The sequence below is a fragment of the Bemisia tabaci genome, chromosome 6 (assembly GCF_918797505.1).
Source record: "Bemisia tabaci chromosome 6, PGI_BMITA_v3".
NCBI classification, from domain to species: domain Eukaryota; kingdom Metazoa; phylum Arthropoda; class Insecta; order Hemiptera; family Aleyrodidae; genus Bemisia; species Bemisia tabaci.
The window spans coordinates 53,610,324-53,629,087 of NC_092798.1; the positions used below are offsets into that span (position 1 = coordinate 53,610,324).

At 33.5% G+C, this 18,764-nt stretch overlaps 1 protein-coding gene across 3 annotated transcripts in view; it reads right to left on the reverse strand.

Annotated features, from left to right (window-relative positions):
- Window positions 1–1,243: 1,243 nt before the first annotated feature.
- LOC109042017 (myosin-IIIa) overlaps window positions 1,244–18,764 on the reverse strand; it is a 139,551-nt gene continuing 122,030 nt past the window's right edge. Inside the window, exons 9-25 of one of the 3 annotated variants that reach the window (XM_019058557.2) lie at window positions 17,796–17,998; window positions 16,825–16,969; window positions 16,149–16,341; window positions 15,326–15,530; window positions 14,544–14,688; window positions 13,490–13,640; window positions 12,520–12,791; window positions 11,784–12,058; window positions 11,270–11,435; window positions 10,300–10,606; window positions 9,578–9,660; window positions 8,186–8,272; window positions 7,566–7,664; window positions 6,349–6,425; window positions 5,091–5,177; window positions 3,515–3,607; window positions 1,244–2,314 (exon numbers count right to left, since the gene is read on the reverse strand). In XM_019058557.2, the coding sequence (XP_018914102.2) occupies window positions 2,176–2,314; window positions 3,515–3,607; window positions 5,091–5,177; window positions 6,349–6,425; window positions 7,566–7,664; window positions 8,186–8,272; window positions 9,578–9,660; window positions 10,300–10,606; window positions 11,270–11,435; window positions 11,784–12,058; window positions 12,520–12,791; window positions 13,490–13,640; window positions 14,544–14,688; window positions 15,326–15,530; window positions 16,149–16,341; window positions 16,825–16,969; window positions 17,796–17,998 (2,727 nt within the window). In that variant the 3' untranslated portion in view covers window positions 1,244–2,175. The remainder of the gene's footprint in view (window positions 2,315–3,514; window positions 3,608–5,090; window positions 5,178–6,348; window positions 6,426–7,565; window positions 7,665–8,185; window positions 8,273–9,577; window positions 9,661–10,299; window positions 10,607–11,269; window positions 11,436–11,783; window positions 12,059–12,519; window positions 12,792–13,489; window positions 13,641–14,543; window positions 14,689–15,325; window positions 15,531–16,148; window positions 16,342–16,824; window positions 16,970–17,795; window positions 17,999–18,764) is intronic. The other 2 variants (XM_072301975.1, XM_019058558.2) reach the window with 2 other exon arrangements.

Consider the following 18,764-nt stretch of genomic DNA (forward strand, 5'->3'; position numbering starts at 1 on the left):
GCAGGTTTTATAAGACCAAAGTTTCATGATCATTTGGACACATTCATGCAAAAAGGAACTATGTTGGGTGCAACATAATTCCTTTTGACATAAAGGGTCCATTCTTTATACTCGAACAAGTAAAAAATCGCTCAAAATTGCCAATACATCAAAGAACACAATGTTACGTCTTAGAAGGCTCAAAGATAAGTAATGAATTATTTTACAGTTCATTCAATGTTCTTGATATTGTTTCCAGCAAATCGTGATTATCTTTTCCTGTTTTTTAGGTACTTAAAAATTTCCTCGCCTCTGAAAAAACTGGATTATTTTTATTTTGGATTCCAAAGTTTTGAATTTTAAGCAGTTTTTAGAAATGTAAACTAAAAATTGCATCAGAATTTTTTTTTTTTTTGTTTGAACTGATATTTTTGGAAGGGTACAAGTTCATTGTAAGTACCTAAAGTTTAAACATTGCTGCAGACATTTAATTTTGGAACATGGGTATGGACAATAAAGTGGTTTTCCCAGGGGAAAAAATGGAGAATCTTCCTCCTGAGACCAACCGAATTCTGAGAAATTTCAGTGGCAATTTCCTTACTGAGGAAGTTGCTGCTGAAATTTCACATCCGTTCAACAGTGCAATGTCCATGGAAATTTTGATGCATTTCAATGATCTAAGAAGCGATCTGTTGCAGGAAACTTGATTCACTCTTTCTCATTTTGCTCTGAAGCAAGATCTTCAATTGATCAATTAGAATGGGATTTTTTACACAACATCTTACTGCTTTAGGAAGTTGCCATGAGACAAAAATCTTTAAGTAACTTGAATGTCACTTGTAGGTACTTTAAACCACTCCCCAAGCAGCAAAAGCGGTAAACAATTGTGGTTACATGCGTTAAATTATTGCCACCATGAAAGAGTGCTGTGTATATTGCTGTAACCTACTACTCATTGAAAGGACTCTTGATACTGAGATTTGTATTTTATTGGGATAATTCTTTTTCCGAATTACAAATTTTCCATCTTTCTGAGACATAGAACTCATTTAATTGACCCAATTATGTAAAAATATTGCAATTTTTATTTCAGGATTGTCGTTACGCCATGCTAGGTAGGTAGGTATTTACTTGAGAATATTGCTGGAAATTTTCGTCTGGAATCACACAAAATTTCTATAAAATATTCTATAGTCTCTATCAATTATTTACTTGCTGAAATCCTGACTTAGGACAAGGGATAATAGAATGAAATGCCTTATGATAACTGTGAAGCATTTATTCTCAACAGAATAACATAATTAATAAAAATCAACTTTTAATTTGAGAGCATACTTGAATTTGAAAACAAATTAGTCTTAAACCTTACATACTACTCTATTTTAACGCAAAATATTACTCTCTTTCCAACAGTATTTACAAAAAAGACATGAGATCCAATAATTACAAGCACATCATTGAATGACTAGGCACCTTAAATTTAATAGCTTGAACAAAAGTCAAACCTTTCAAGGAATTCAAAAATTCGAAAATTTAAACCTTTCATTGTATTTGTCACTAAAATTCATCAAAAAGCTGGAGTATTGGAGTGTCAAAAAATGTTTAATCCCGCTTCCTTGTGTGGGTGAAGATACACCTGTGTGTGCAGCAAGACTTTCAGCTTACAGCAAGGTAAAATGTATTAGGTATATATAAATACTTCCAGTGCTGAACAAAAACCCACTAGATAGCTCTCCTTTGCTATGTATTTTGAAACTTAACGATGCAGAAAAAAGAGAAAAATCTTCCAGTAAGCACAACTGATCTCACATTTAATTAGACATCCTAATGCAGAAGTCAATTTGCGATGGATTTTCTATAAAAATTGACTTTTTCTGCCTAAAGGTGTCCATTTTCGCTTCTCAAAAGTTATAATGAGCTAGAGACTTCTCGATTTTATCCAAGGCAAGGGATTTTTTCGATTCCACTGAATAGATTAGATCATGAGTTTCAAGACACAATAATGACAAATTACATTTAATGCAGTTTAACAGCTGATTCTGCGAATGTATCAAGATATTTCAGAAGAAGAGAACTTCCAATACTTACACATAAACAATAGGACTTCAAATGAAGATTGTTGCTTCGGTAAAAATAGCTGATAAAAATCATGAGATGGTCAAAAATCATGATTTGACAATAGGTATGCTAAAATCATTACATTGCTTTAAGATTTTGAAGTCGAGTTCTTGCGTCGAGCCTTCTACGCAAAGATTCTGTGGGAGGGTGCTCTGTAGGTCTGAGAAGTTTACGGAAATCGTAGGGACCGCACGATCTCTCATCAACGTTTGGGTTTCTGGAAGTAAAAAAAAATTTGAAACATTTATTATTTTGAATATATAATTATTAAAATCAGGATCGAAACCTATCCACCTGGTCACAAGATTTTGTTTTAGAATGAATTTTATAAAGTAAATATCACCATTGTAGGTGAAATATCTTTTAAATTTTTACTAACTTTTTTACTTAACTTAACTAACATAGGTGACTGGAGTTGAAATCATAAGGGATTATTTTCAATTGTTACAACTAATTTTTTTTCACAATTAAAGCTTACTAAGTAAAAAAGTCAAAAAAAAAAAAAAAAAATCGAGGAGCAAGTATCATTTTATGAAGCTTCCAACATCAAAATTTGAAAGTTCTTCTCTTTTTGGGTCTTAATAACTGCAGATTCTTGTTGATTCCTTTTCTCGTTAAAGGGCTTGAGGGACAAGGCGCATCAGTGCAGTTTCTGTTCTTTCAAGAAATATGTGTTCAAAGTTTCAAAATCACATGAAGCCTTCAGAATAGAATGGAATAGAACAGAATAGAATAGAATTTATTTGACGCATACAGCCTATTATATAATAGCTCTGGCACAAGTCAATTTTTTTCTTCTTTTTTTAACACAATTTATACACCCATGAGTTACGATGTTCATAACGAGTTTAACACAAAATTAATTATGAGGAGTCTTCAAAGAATTCGTCCAGACTATAGGTAATACGCCTTATTTTTAAGTCTCAATTTCAATTGGTTAAGGAATATGTTGACGAAACCTTCCCTGTACACCACTTTCAATTCACTGCTCAAGGTGTTGAAAAACGTTATCGCTTGATTTTTCATTAATTTACTCTCCCTAGTTGTTACACATATTATTGTTCATGAAACAATGTCTGGTGCCATATCCATGATTAGGGGTCATTCTGTCAATTGTTAGAAGGTGGAAAGAAGGTTCAAACTTCCTTTTTGAAGCTTAGGAATTGGAATTGAGAGGAGATGTTCTCATAGAATATATTTTAAGACTAGTTTTAGTTAAAATCATTAAGATCTAAATTTTTTAAAAAACTGCACTGATGCGCCTTGTCCTTCAAGCCCTTCATTTGAGAGGGAAATATTTAATGTCTAAAATGATATACGATGTGAGGGACTTTGTATCTCGATAGAGATTTAAATGTAGAAGGCTTTTGCTGCGTGGTGAATAATTCATACTTTCCGACTATCATTCAAAACTCACTTGATGGGACTACTCCAAATCACCGCATGTCGTTTGTTTTGAGCCAGCAAGTTACGCCGTTCTACTTCCATATCTAACGTAATCATTTTGTTCCTGAAATTCACAAAAGAAGACAAACTCAGGGAACATTCAAAGCAAAGTATACAAATCGTCAATAGAAAATAGTCTAATGGGTCCTCAAAGTTTCAAAATGCATTTAACTTTAATACTTACAAGGTAGGTAACAATCAACATATTAGAAGTGGTAGAATTTTATTGAGAAATTTTAAAAGCTGAATACTTTAGCTGGTGTCTAATTCCCTTCTCCAGACACACTGGAGGTTTAGTGTTGACAAATTTTCATTTAAGAACAAATTTTGAGCAAATTCAACGAATAACACTCAATTAACTTGATTAATAGTCTGTAGACAAAACAGTATACCAATTGGATTTATTTTTTACAATAACACAGTTTTTTTCTGAAATAAACAGCTGATTTGGCTGTCATCGAGGAAATGGATCCTGCATGAAAAGGAGGAGAAAAATGGAACAAATAAGCTAGTCTCAACCAGCAAAAGTTTCCGTACTCTTAGCTTTGTTTTGTTGCCGAAAATTATTTAGACAAAAGCTTGCAAAAGTTTTTTTTGGAATTGAAGTAGCTTTTTTATTTCAACACTGCAAATTTGTTTGTTATCATTCAGGTGAATTAAAAAAAAATATTTATACTTCCGTTGAAATACAAAAAAAGGAATCTTAAAGCTGCAACACAGATCGTCACCTGCTGGCCAAAGTATATCACAAGTGCCATATGACGTTTCAAAATTTCCGCTGCCAATTTATTTATTTACAGGGAAACTTTTTGTTGAATCTGGTTGAAAATTTCACTGAATTTCATCGGCAGCACAAAGAAAATTCAGTGAAATTTTTCGAAAGCTTCGTTGAACAATTTCTCTGTAAAAAAATTAAATGCGGCAGAAATTTTGAAACGTTGCATGGCGCTTGTGATACTTTGGCCGGAAGGTGACAAGATATAGCAGATGAAAAGCATGCATCTTTTTTACATTCTTCTGGGTTTTCTCTTTCATTATTTATTTTTCTGAGACAGACTAATATGATGACATTGCTCCTCACCAACATTGCTTTTGAAATTTTTGGGCCTGGAGAATAACTCTCTACATACCTCTAGGACAGTTTCGATTTTGGTTTTTAGATTCAAAACTGACTGAGATAATTCCTTTTTCTGACTGGTAAAGGATGACTCAAAATGATTTTTTTCACTTCATTCCTTTTTTTATGAAAGACGATCTGAACTAAGGATTGAATTAATTATCAAAGTCTTAAAAATCTTTTTTCTTTTTGCAAAACTTTGATGAAAGTTACAGTCTAAACTTTGCATGGATCAGGATCACAACTTTAGATAAAGGTTTTATTGATCCTCAAAGAAGGAATTAGCGAAACTTGATGTATACATAGAGATTTCAGGTCATCATTTGCTTAAAATATAGGCGTTCTACAAAATTCATGGTAAAATATCTTTGATTTGAGCGTTCTGGTGTCAGGATCGCCGTCCGTCATTCTGAGAGGTCTTGTGAGTTACCTGAGAGGGTGAAGTTGATTCTCATACTGTATGAGAGGGAGGTCCCATATGGACAAATCATTGTCAGAGTCATCGTCGGAGGAAAGGCTGTTGTCAAAACGCAGCGTCCGAAAGAATAAAACATTAAGACCGAAGAGAGGTAGGTGGATAGAATGGAGAGTGAGAGGTGAAGAATGAAAAAATGGAACATAAATGATATGCTATCTACAAGAGAAAAGCATTTAATTCGTAGGGTAAAAAGACGTCAGGTTTGAATTTGATTCTTCACGTCATCTATCTGGTTTCTTTGAGCTTATTTTTTTGTTTAGCAATCAACTCTTTACACAGATTCAAAGGATAAAGGTAGAGTTGTAAAGGGAGCAAAGATAGCATGATTACTTGCAAAGATGAAAGCGTTGGAGGCAAAAGAGTGGTATCTTGATAAGCATCATGAAGAATCTGGGCAAAAATACCTAATTATATAGAGGAAAAATATTCATTCAGAAAAAACAAAAAAATTCAACTGCACAGTACCTCATCATACAGAATGGCGTTTTACTTTTTTTATCGCTTCTTTTTTTAAAACTGGACATTTGTGACCATCAAGGGAGAGAGGGTCCTCAGAATGCCAAAAAAGAGAGAAGATATTAGGATCACCGTTTTTTTTTCAAAATTTGGACTAAGAAAATTATCTAAGATGTACAAACCAAACAAATAAACAACAATTTGAAATTGAGAAGTGTGCCTCTGAGGAAAAACTTATTTAAACTTTTCATTAGCCATTTTCCTGGTTCAACCATATGCCCTTCATTGACACGAAAATGAACTGAACCACTTGCAACTTCTTCCCTGGAAATAGTGTTTTCCGCCAAAAACTCGAATTCCAATTCTTTGAGCGAAGTTTACTAAAATTGTTTTCCTAAAAACCTGGAGCCCCTTTTCGCATGGAAAATCTCATCTACTTTAAATATGAATCGCTCAAAAAACAAGCAACTATTCTGGAGAGCCAAGGGATTCTAGAAATGGACTCCTCTTTCTACGAGTTTACTTGAGTCTGTGTTTCATTAAACAGTATTTGGGGGGGGGGGGGGATTCCTGATTTTTCTCTTCTTGCGATCATAGAGATTAAACCAAACTAAGAAAATGATTTGGGATTCAAGAGAGCTCTAATGAGTGAATGAGTTGTCAGAGGAAAAAAAGTGTTTGTTGTTGCGATCTCCAGGCTCATTTAGATTCCGCTTCACAAAGTTGTAAATATGAAAGAAAAGACATTGTTTACCTTCTCATTTCATCTTTGACTGCTTGGTAATATGCTGTGGGGCCGTGCTTCTTGGCCACTTCGTTTATTATAGCTTTCTGAAAAAAAAAAAATCAATAAATGACGAAATTAATTTTATTTAATTTTAAATACATACATTTCACGCCGCTAACTCAGCGCACTAGAGTGCTCTGCGACTCCAAATCGCCATCGGAATCGATCCTCCCACAAATCATCAGGCAGATTACACCGTCTGATCTCCCCCTCCACTCCCTCCCGCCAATCTTTTACTGGACGTCCATGCAGCCTTCTTCCGGGAGGAACCCAATCAAATACCTTTCTGGGCAACCGACTATCTGCCATTCTCCGCACGTGTCCATACCAAACCACCTGCCTGGTTTTGATATCGTGCACAATATCTTTCTCAACTTCCATTATCTCACGCACTCGTTCATTACGAACGCGCTCTCTCCGCGAGATCCCTGCAGACCTCCGCCAAAAGTCCATTTCGGTTGCCTGTAAGATATCCTAAGATCTTTTCTTCAATTGCCAGACCTCACTCCCAAACGTAATTATGCTCTTCACGATGGCGCTGTAAATTCTCCGTTTGTTTTCCTTTTTTTTTAATTTTAAATAATTCTCAAAAAAGAGGTTTGCGGGTGAAAAAACCAGTTAAACTAGATTGAGTTTTACCACAAATTTGATTAAAAAAATCCATTTACTGATTTACTTTTAGTTGATTTTGGTGATTGAAGTTATTTATGGACATTTACTGAAGTTAAGAAGAAAATAAGTAAGTATGCATACAATGGCCAACATTGCGTCATTACAGTAGAAATAACAAACAGAATTGAATTCACAAAACTGAATATAGTTATGCTAAAAGGAATTATACGCATAGGGTTTGCCTACTGAACATAGGTAGTTCCTTCTGGCATGAGAATGTTCAACTAATGTTTAAGTACTCCTCAATCCCATCTGAGGCAGCAAGATATCTTGTTAGCTCAAAATAAGCATATGCCAATTGTTACCTGGCCTATCTTGCGAAAGATTGAGTTACCTATAAAGATGTATCATTGAATCTGTTTCAAGAGTTTGAGTTTTGATTTTTTGTATGCATTTTCCAAAAAAATTTATTTGTGTGGCAAACATTGCCACTCCTCAGTGATTTTCTCTCTCAACTCAAGTCAAGAAAGAGTCATCAAATTCGATAAATTGGCTGAAATGATAATACTCACTTGCATGTATACTTGAGGCATATCCTTTACATCCATGACGCGAATACCTGCTTTATTCCTTCGCATAAATTTGTGCGCTTCTTGGTTCAATAGGTGGACCTACGGAAAAGCAGCGGGGCAAAATGAATGAAAAGAGAAGAAATACAAAAATATCTGATTACAGGAGCTGACATATTTTCCAAGCACCAAGTATAAACAGGACCACAGATAGATATATTTAAAACCGAAAAAAACCCAAAATATTTATTCCATGCTTACCTTGTATCATGTGCACGGCTCTTGTCACAAGGTTTATTTTTTTTTAACTATAAAGTTTCATGAATGATAATCTCGGATGTTGACATCTGTTCAGTATTTTTTGTTCAAAGATCACCCCACTTCATAAAAATGTAGTGATGCAAGCCCCCTTTCCGAAATTTGAATATGCATTTTTTATTAAAATTTAAAAAAATTAAATATCTAGGAGAACTTTTCAATACTTTGAGTAGATTATTATCCTTTACTTAAAGTTTTCAATTTTTTTTTTTTTATCTTGCTTTTATTTTCATTTTTCAAAATAAGAATTTTCATAATTTGTCTGATTAGATTAAACATTATTACAAGCCGGATTTAAAACTTACATTCTGCGAAAGAGATATGAGTTCCGACTGTTGGTCGGATTTTTGTTTCAGGGGTGGATGCGCTTTCTGTTTGTGAGGTGAGATTTTCTGCATCAAAAGAAAAGAAATTTTAAGAATGACAAGACAAGTTCAGAGGTGATTTTCTGCAGAAATATCATTAATACAAAAATATATTCACAAGGATAACACTTTTAGCTTTAAGCCTCAAAGATTCACAAGAGTATTACAGTAAATGCAGTCAGATACTTAAATGCACGATTCATGACAGCGTTTCAAAAATAAAATCAATCAAGACTTTCAAATATTTAGAGGCATTGAAAAATGCATAAAGAGAGAATTTCCTCTTCCTATAGCTTAGTTCTTTGTTACTTTTAAATAAAGGGGCAAATGTAACAGATGTAAGGACAGCAATATTTTAATTATTTCAGAAGATAGAAAAAAGAGGATTCAGAGGAAGATTTCATAAAAAAAGAAAAGAAAAAACAATTTAAATAGTTACGATGAAGAAATCAGATTATGCAAAATACAAGGACTTTTGAGTGCATTTTAGGCAAACCCTTTATATTGTACATTCATGGGATTAAAAATTTGAAAAAAATTAAAGTTTGTGTTCTAGGATTTTCAAGGCGTCTTGAACCCTGATACAATCATGAAACTCATTATAGCCGAAAATTTTCAATGTAAACTTGAAAACTGATAATAAAACTAGCAAAACATATAGATCTTAGTTTCCGACAGTGCAACCTCTTTAATGTATATCATTTTGGAGCTGAATTACCAGAAATGTTTATTGATGTAACCTGAGTGCAATAAATTAAAAATTGCAATATTGAAGCTACTGCTTACACGAAAAAAAAAAAAAAAAATGCTCAAATGTCATTCCAAGGTTATTGTCATGCAGGTTATTTTATACACCCAGAATGTTAATTCAACATTATTTTTTTCTGTGTAGTGAGATGAGTTCGAAAAATTTAGCTCACAAAACACGGGAAATTTTAAATTAGCCAGAGTCACGACAATCTGAGGTTTGAAGTTCAAAAGGCATTTGTAGCAACTTACTTTACGTTTAAATGTGCCATGTTTACACACTCGGCTCAAAATTACCAGATAACAATGCAAATGTATGCTCTATCTAAAATAAAAAAAATACACCAACATGCTGGAAATTTATCCGCAGGGTAGTGTGCAGTATTCTTCACCAGAAACTTAAAGTCTAATTTTTTACCTCAACTTCACAGAAGTCACTCTTCTAAATCTGAAAAGTTGACCTGTTTCTGTAATTGGTCACAGATTCTCTATAAATATCATGGAAAAATATGAGTCAGTTTTTCACTGAATAAACAAAATAGAGCCAAAAGGTTTATAATAATACGTATAATAAAAACAACTAACCTCGGGTGGAGGTGGTGCTCTCTTTTGTTTTTTAGCCTGCTGCTGTTGACCCCATTGTTTGCGTATGGTATAACCTCGGAAATCTAGAGGTGGAACATTGAAAATTCATTATGAACAAGCAGTTAAAGTTTACTTGGAACTGTGGTAAAGACTTCATAAAATTTGTGGAGGCAGATTAAAATAAGATAAAATTACTGAATTGAAATGGAATCTAAGGTTAAAGAATATGAGACGATATACCTACCATGGTTCAAAAAAAAAAGTCAGACATGAATAAATTAAACAGAAAAAAAAAAATTGGCAAAGTTTTAGAGTGTAAGTCTGCTGAATTTAAATGAGCAGGTACTGACTTCTGAAAAAATTTCCCTCCTATAAGTTTATCAGAAACTGAGCTCAGCGGCCATTCATAATATAAATAACGCTCCAGGGGAAAGAGGAGAGATCTATGAGAACTTAACAGCTTTTTCTTTTTACTTTTAGAAAAATATAAGAGAGGTCAAAAAACCTGAAATTTAGTGTTGCATATTTAATGAACTGTCATTTAACAGTCATCACGAGAAAATAATTATTTTGGAATAAGAAGGCTACAATAATTCTTAATGGATGTAAATAGAAAAATAGAAAATGAGAACAGAATATAAAATAGAATTTATGAACCTTAGCAAAATAGGAATTATAAATGAACTGAAAGATTTGGAGCTGTTACAAAAAACTAAACTTACGACTTTGAATTATTACTGCAGCACTATTCTCTTTTTGACTCTCCTTGGGTAGCTTGGCTTTCTTGGCCTTTTGCCGCTGGAGTTGTTGTTGATTTTGGTTGATTTCCTTCAACTGCTCTGAACATGCATTTCTGTTGTTTTGGTTTCGTTTCATTGTTTCTTTCTTGATTTTCTTCCTTGTTATCCACCCGCGAACGTATCTTTGCAGTGTTAGCACGCTTGATGACATCTCTTTGCGCAATCTCTTATACTTTGTCCTGGCGAGCCACCTCCTTACGCAGCTTTGTACTAAAACTATTTTTCGTATCTGGAAATGAATAATATATTTGTGTAGTAAGAGTTTTTCTTTGAATTTATAATTCCTGCAAAATTATTAGTTCTACATTCAGTTTAATTCATCCAGCACTCTTTGCATGATATTTTTTTTATTATTTCAGACATTCTAGTAATCAATTACCAGTAATGGAAGATAAAAATCTTATTCTTGCAAACCGTCCCCTCTACTTTTACCCTCTCTTTCAAGAAGGAGGGGCCTTGCATGGAAAACTGAGAGATTTAGTACCAGTCGAATATTTGTATTATTTCATACAATGATCTTTACGCTCTATAAAGGACTATGAGTTTTTAAAATTGAATTTAATACCTGCAAATCTTGAGAAAAACCAAGTTGAAAAGTGACTTTAATAATAGACGGATTTGACAAAATCTTGTGGAAATATATATGTGTCCAGCTTTTTGACAAACTCAATTCTCCAACATTCCCTTACTCAATTTGCTCCTTTGGAAGGAGAGCCTTTTTTTGTTTTTATCTTAGAATTTGTACATGTCAGTCATTTGAAGACTCCCTCATATTGAATTAAAAAGTATTGAAACAAAGCAAGAGATGAAACCTTGATGTAGCTGTGCGCAAAATGAGCTTTGGAAAGAAATTTAAAAATGCTATATTAATGAATTTTAAACAAAAAAATACCTGGTCCTCGTATAGTTTTGAAAGATATTCGATATGATAGTACTTCAAGAAAACTTTTGTCTTCCCAAGAGCCCATCCATCCATTTTCAGACGACTCAGCAAAAGTCTACAGTTTTCTTTCGTTGCGGCAACCCTTTCGTTAAAACTAAATGCTAAGAAACAATACCTAAATGGGAAAAAAACGAGTAATTCAAATGGTAAATAGAATGAAAAAAGAGGCATGAAAATAAGTAAGTAAAACGAAGGATCATCAATGTATTTACCTGCTCCTTGTTAATGAATTTGATGCTTTTTACTTTTATTTTATTGGAAGCAAGGAATTTGACCTTACAGACTAGTAAAAACTTTTAACACTGATCTCTGACTTATTAAAGATATATTTAATGCATTTGTTGCATTATACATGCAGTCCATTTGTTTTATTCTATTTAAAACATTTTCTCTCTCTCTTTCTCTCTCTCTCATACCTACTGAATGAGAGCATGAAATAAAATAGAAAGAAATTTCTGCTTGCCTTTTTAAGAATTCTGCGAACAAAATTCTGTGAGAAAATCCATGCTGTCTTATTTTGATTGTCTCCAGAACACCCGTATATCGTAATTGTTTAATCACTTTAACAGAGTCAAATAATTTTGCTTGACGATTATCGTTTGGTTTTATGCATCTGACGAACTGTGGTGCTCCAGCAACCATTTTTTGGAGCAGCTCCATGAGAGAGTACCGGAAGTAAGTAGCAGCCGTTTGTTGAGCTCGTGACTGGGATGCAAGACCCATAACACTATCACAGTTCTGCAAAAATGAGAACATTTTTTATGAATAAGATTTTCTTGATCTTATCATCAAGACGTTTCTATAAAAAGGCAGAGACAATCTTTTACTTTTATTTTTAGGGGCTCTGTTCCTGGAACTCGACGAATTTCACTGGAGTGAAACTTTGAGACACGCCTCTACTAAAAATTATGCCTTGAGTTCTCAAAACTGATTTTGGGGCTGAGGTGCAAAGTTTACATTGTTTAGCATCAAGTGATGCCTATTTTTATGTTTTTATCCCTAAATTGCCTTGAACGTACCTTTGAATTTTGAGTACGAGGGTCATCCAAAAGCTATATTATCAGACAAAAATGCTTGCTGACAAGATACCGTTGGAATGTTAAAGAAACTTTCTGCACCCCTGCCATTTCACAAGGGCATGCATTGAAAAATTACTCCTCTAAATTTACAAATTTAAGGCGAAAAGAAATGATACTTACTGGCGAAGAATTAAGAGGTATAATAGGAGTAGAGTTGGGAGAGTATAAGTTCCCAGTTTTGGTGATGGGGCACTGAAAGAGGAAACGAACTGTCTCAATATGTGAGCCTCGCAGTAATTGGATGAGTTCAGGGGCTAGGAAGTGCCGATTTTTGTCCAGAAATCCTTCAGCTTGGTATATTACTCTTCCAGCAAAATGGTAAACACCGAAACACAAGGCGTTGGACTTGGGCTGAATATACAGTTTGCTCTTAATGTTGCCATGAAATTTATCTAGAATTAAAGAAAAAAAATCAGCTGAAATAACTGTATCAGTACCGTTTTAATCGAGAGTTGATCTATTGAGACAATTGACAACATTTTTGTTCCATTTCTTCTTCTTTCTTGGAGATGTTCCTTTGTACAGTAATCATGTGTACCTAGTGAATCGTTTAATAAAAATTTACAATAAAAATAAACCCACCCTAGTAGCACATGACATAAAATGTACAAAAAAAAAATATGGTAAAAAAATTGGTAAAATACACTAAATATGGAATGCCTATGTAGCATTTTTTACAAGAGTGATCTTCACAAACACATAGGAAGGTTTATATAAAGCCTATTTATTTTCATTTTCCATGTTTCTGATGCTAAATTGTTGGATTAAAATGCAACTTGAGCTCTCCTTTGGCGTGAAAATTAGCAAAATGGTTTGAAACTCATTCAATTTTTTAACCATACTTGCTGAAAATTGCTCTCCTGAAAAATTTTCCCGCAAGCACAAAGGTTTAGTTTCCCATCTCCAGTCATAAAATCAGCTTGAGGATTAGAAAATACTTTAAGAACTCGGCGGGAAAGTTGTCGCATTAACCCCCAGTGTTCCCTTTCATTAGGAAATATGTTGGAATGGATTTTTATTTCCATTGGATACATTAAAATAATTGACAGTTGAAGGCAGTCCATAATATTCAGGATAATTTGCCCCTCACCTATGAGCGAACGATCAGTAGACCGAGGAAACCGACTTTCTTCATCAAGAAGAGCTAGTAATCCTATTGGCCTGCTCAGAAGCATATCTAAAACTGGTCTATTATCAGTAAATTCAACTAGATCCACAGGAATACCTTCTGCTATGTACTCCTGAAAAAGTGGCAAAAAAGTGGATGTAAGTTATTAGATAAAGAATAATTAGTTTGAGTATTCTCCGTGAACAGAATTATTATGCTGTTACAGAGTTTAATCACTGGATTATGACGATGGGTAAACTTGAAAAATGTGTAGCTCCATCGAAACAATTGAAAATATCCATTGATTTTTCATCCTTTCTAAAGGAAGCTATCAAGGTATTTACTTGAAAGTATCTATGAGTATCTCAGAAGAAGTGAAAAAAATCACAGGTAATAAAGAAAAACTTTGATTTTTTTTCCTTTTTTTAAACAAAATAATGCGAGATGAGCTGAAATTTACATTCTTACATTAAAAGACACACTTTTTTTGACCTAAGCTATCTATAAATTGAATGTGAAAAATTCACCTACTAGAAACAAAATTAGGAGTTTCCACTGTTCGTCGGCATCTGCGGATTTTTCCCTGCTTCTACACAATTGATCAATTTTTAGAATGGAGACGTAAATCAATGGCAACGTTTCAAAATAATTGTAATACTCAAATAGTTTTTATACACACCGTAAATTGAGGAATTTTTTTTGACAAGAAGAATAGAGAATTTTTTTCTTATGACCAACCAAATTTGATAGCAATAGCTTTTAAGCCAATCCCTCACTAGCCGAACTGCCTCATTCCAGGAAAATGTTCCATTATCCATTTTGAAACGTTCCAGTAGATTTTGGTCCTCATGCATACAATCGATTGAAGTTGGCTAGCAGAGCGTTCAAACAATTTGCAAAAAAAACCCGAGCTTAAAGAACGTCCAACTGGCCATACCAGGGACCGTACAAATGATTTTTCAAACTTGTGACCTGACCGCTTTTTCTTGTTAGATGGATTCTACAACAAAACTTAGATGTCTCTGAATCAACTAACCTGCTGCTCCCAGGTGAATATATGCTGATTAAAATAAAACTGGATTTGTTCGTTAGCTATGTTGATGCACAATTGCTCAAAGGAGTTCCTGGCAAAATTTTCAAATCCAAAGATATCCAACAGACCAATCACCAGAGGCTCATCCCTAAGACACACATCAAAATAACCATGAATACCTATTTTACTTTTTAAAGAGCTACTAAGTAATTTTAGTTTTTTTTTTTTTTTCAATTTCACAAATTTTCATGTTTAATTACCGAAGCATCCAAATTTTAGACAATATAGTTAAATGGTTCATTTTAATTACACTAAGCTCTCTCTCTCTCTCTCCCCCCCCCCCTTTTTTTAGTTTTGACTCTCAAGGTTTATCCATGGTGAAACTGCAGAGACACGTACTTCCATTGCCATATTTCAAAATTTCTCTTCCCATTTTATTTTCTTAAATGAGAAAGAACAGATACTAGGTATTGCTTGAAATTTTCATAGAATATCATATTTTCCACACAAATGAAATGAATCAAGGTTTCCAATATATGACTTTGAGTATTTTTGATTGAAAAAATAAACCATGGCAGGAAGTTTTGGTACAGCGTTGCAGACCAAGATACATGTTTTTGCAGTTCCATCGTTGTTATCGGTTGTACAGTGTTTTTCAGGTGTCACTGCTGGTAAAAAATATTTAAATAATTCCGTAAATTTAAAGTACATTATTTCATTGAGATTCTTTTTGATCTTGCAACGTATCCTGTGTTTATTAGTAAACTTTTCAGTTTAAGTCTTACCGGGAATTGAAAGTAAGTAAACTATTTATTGAGTTGACTAGCCAGTCAAATAATCTACTGTATAATGCTTTTGCGAGAGCATCTCGTGTTGCGCAAGCTTCGATGACAGAGTTGTTTCGGGTGATAGTTTCACCCCTGGTTACAACAGTGTTTGCTGTTAAACTATCAGATAGATCTCCTGCCTCGATGCCGAGCAGATTCGATGCTAAAAATAAAAATTAAAACTGAATTAATAACCTTAACATCAGTCACTTAAGAAAAGCTTAATTTTGATTTTTTATAAATTCATTATTTTGAGCTGACTGACCCTTAAGTGGAAATTCTTTTTCTTGAAATCGTTTTTAAACTTTTTTTTTTAAATTTCAGTGTTGCGCACTAGAATTAATTTTTCCATCTAGGTACAGTTTATTCTCAATCATCTGTAATGCTAGTTACTAGTCACAAACCCAAGAGATTTTTCTGGCATGTTTTGTTGGTTGAACTGACAGAACAGTGGACAAATGTTGAGCAATTTCCATACATTTTTTGAATTTTTCCTCCACCTGTTTAAAAAATGTAAAACTTACTAATTTCTTATAATAATTGGTGTTTTTAAATAATTTTCTGAGTTTTCATCGTGTTTTCAAAAATAGCATTTTTTCTAATATCATATTTTTTCAACATGAGCGTCTCAATTTTGGATTTTTTACAGTTTTTGATCAACTACAGTGCCTATAGTCTGTATCATCACCGATATTATTGAGACCCTGCTGCAATACAATCTGCTTTTTCTTCCATAAGAATAGAAATTTTTGAAACCAAATTTTTTGATGGTAAGACTTACCTCTATGAAGCGGAGCCAGGTCAATAATTCTACTTTTATTATCAGTGTTGTCATCCGAGATGACTTCACCAAATTCCAGGTCACCTAAATGAAGTATCGCTGCGAGTACTTTATAAATTGAGTTTGTTTCTTCAGCTTGAAAGCCGATGACTTTGAATGCTGACTTTATTTGTTCAAATTTTTCAATATTGTTCTGAAAAACAGATAAAATACATTTTTTATAAAATTTTAAATTATACTGCTGTGAAAAGTTGCAAATTGTGGGATAATGAAAATTTTTCTCTAAAAATGTATCAGATGGAGTTTATGCTGGGCAACTCTTTCATTTTACTAAACAGAACAAAAAAAAAAAAAAAAAAAAAAAAAAAAAGAAGAAGGAGTTGTTTTTATTTTTACACACAATTAAATGGATAATTAGTGAGGATTCGCTCTCCAGAAGTGCGTTTCACTGGAATTCACTAAATAATAATCAAGGCATCGGTCTTCTAATTACTTAGAGAGAAATGTGGTTTCTCCTAATGTTCATTTTGTTTTCGGCAGAGAGGGATTTTTTGTTTAGGGAGCATTTCTGCAAAAGTTGCAAAAGGTGAGTCCCATAAATCAGATCCCTCTAAAATTTTTCAATCAAAAAGAAAACTTTCTAGAGATTGAAGGACACAAAATGTGATACACATACCTTCCGAGTCATAGCATCCTGTTTATCATTGGTTAAAACTGAATGTTGCAATCTTAAGTCTGGATCTAAATGAAATTCTTTCATTCTATTGTCGTTATAAATACCATCATAGAGGTAATAAAATATGTGGAAATTTCGTTCACTCCTGATGGACACAAAAACAAAATCAATAAATACTCAATATTACAAGATGAAGACCAATCGAAAGAAAATAAGACACCTGACATATCGATGGGTAAAGTTGAATGATACAAGTCTTCAATCGCAACATTGTAAATCTCTGCTCGCATCAATAAGTACATTTTGTTGATGTACAAAATTGTTTCAATATTACTGGGCTAATGGCATTTGAATGAAATCTATTTTACCTCCGAGTGTTTAGGACTGTGAGATTGACTGACTCGGCTAATTTGAATTGTAGTGCTCAAATGTGATCATGAATCCATGTTTAGCAATTTTAGACTTTTGATGATAACGCACTTGTGAGGAGTTAGTCAACTTGTGAGAATGAAAACTAATCAATTTTATCTCTTTTTTTTCTATCTTTGATTCTTCATTTGTCTCTCTCCCCATATTTAAAGACCACTTCCCTATGAAAGCATCAGCATCAAAAATCTAAAATTACTAACAGAGGAATATATGTAGTTGTCTAAGCATTGTGTCATTTAATGCATGATAAGATTCAACACACTTTAGATTGAAATTCTAAAATTAACTGATTTAATGAATCTCTGAGAATATCTAATTGCTTCAATTAAGTTTTTTGCAGTTTTTTCCATTCACCTAAAAAGCACAAAATTATTTGAGTAGGTTATCGGTTGATATGCTATTGACTAATTCTTTCATAATTACTGAACAACATAATTTTAATTTTCCACAAACCCTAAAGCTTCTTAAATTTCATTCAGCCTTTTAAATATGAAGAGGAAGAAAAGAGGAGGGAAAGTTTGCAAGTGAATTTATGGACTTACTGTGATCTTTGTACAACGCGTGACTGCTCCAATAAGTATACAGATACCCTAGCACCCGTTACTCTCCCACTCCTTGTCAAACTTAGCTCTAAAAATTTACCAAACCTAGATGAGTTTGCGTTGATACCGGTTTGAGCATTTCCGAAAGCCTCCATCAGGGGGTTCATTTGTAATATTCTCTCTTCTAAATTACCATTTGGCGCCTGTGAATGTTTCAATAGATCAAGTAAAGTTCCAATGGCAAAATTTCAATTTCTAGTGCTGAGCCTCAAACGCAATTAAATTTACAATTCAAAAAAGAGAACAACTCCACTTTTTCAAATTGCAGAGTTTTATATAAATTGTGTTTAAAGACAATGCGTAAATCTAGAGACAAACCAGACATTGCGTCGTCTCTTTCACAAAGAAATGCATCTCGACTGCATTGCTCCAGTATTTCTATGAACAATTCATTAATTCATGGGAGAAGTGTTGCACCGATTTGTCCAAAAATTTTGGAGTCTTCGTTCACTTCTTCACAATCTTTTATAAGGAAAAATCACAAGAAATTTCAGACAGATTCATGAGAGGAATTTTCTGAAATAGATAAAATGTTAAGATAAATACTGAAACAACCCAAGCAAGATACACAGGAGATAAATATTTTACTGACAACCGGGGCTGAAGCAGGAGGAAAGATTGAAAAAAGATGGCTCTCTCTCGAAATTAACGGCAACTTTTCAGGCTTATCCTGATATTTTTGCTTGTTAATGAGGATTGTTCAATTGCCCAGAATTCTTTCCTGAAACATATCATCTCGGTATGTATACTTTGAAAACAAAGCCCATAGTATTGTGTGACATAACACATGCTTTGTTCCACAATACTATTTGCTAGCTTGGATGTAACAAATCAAATTAAAAAATGTTCATCGCCTTGAATACACTATCGCCCTGAGATGGGACCTTTTTTAAATCACCAGAAAATAGA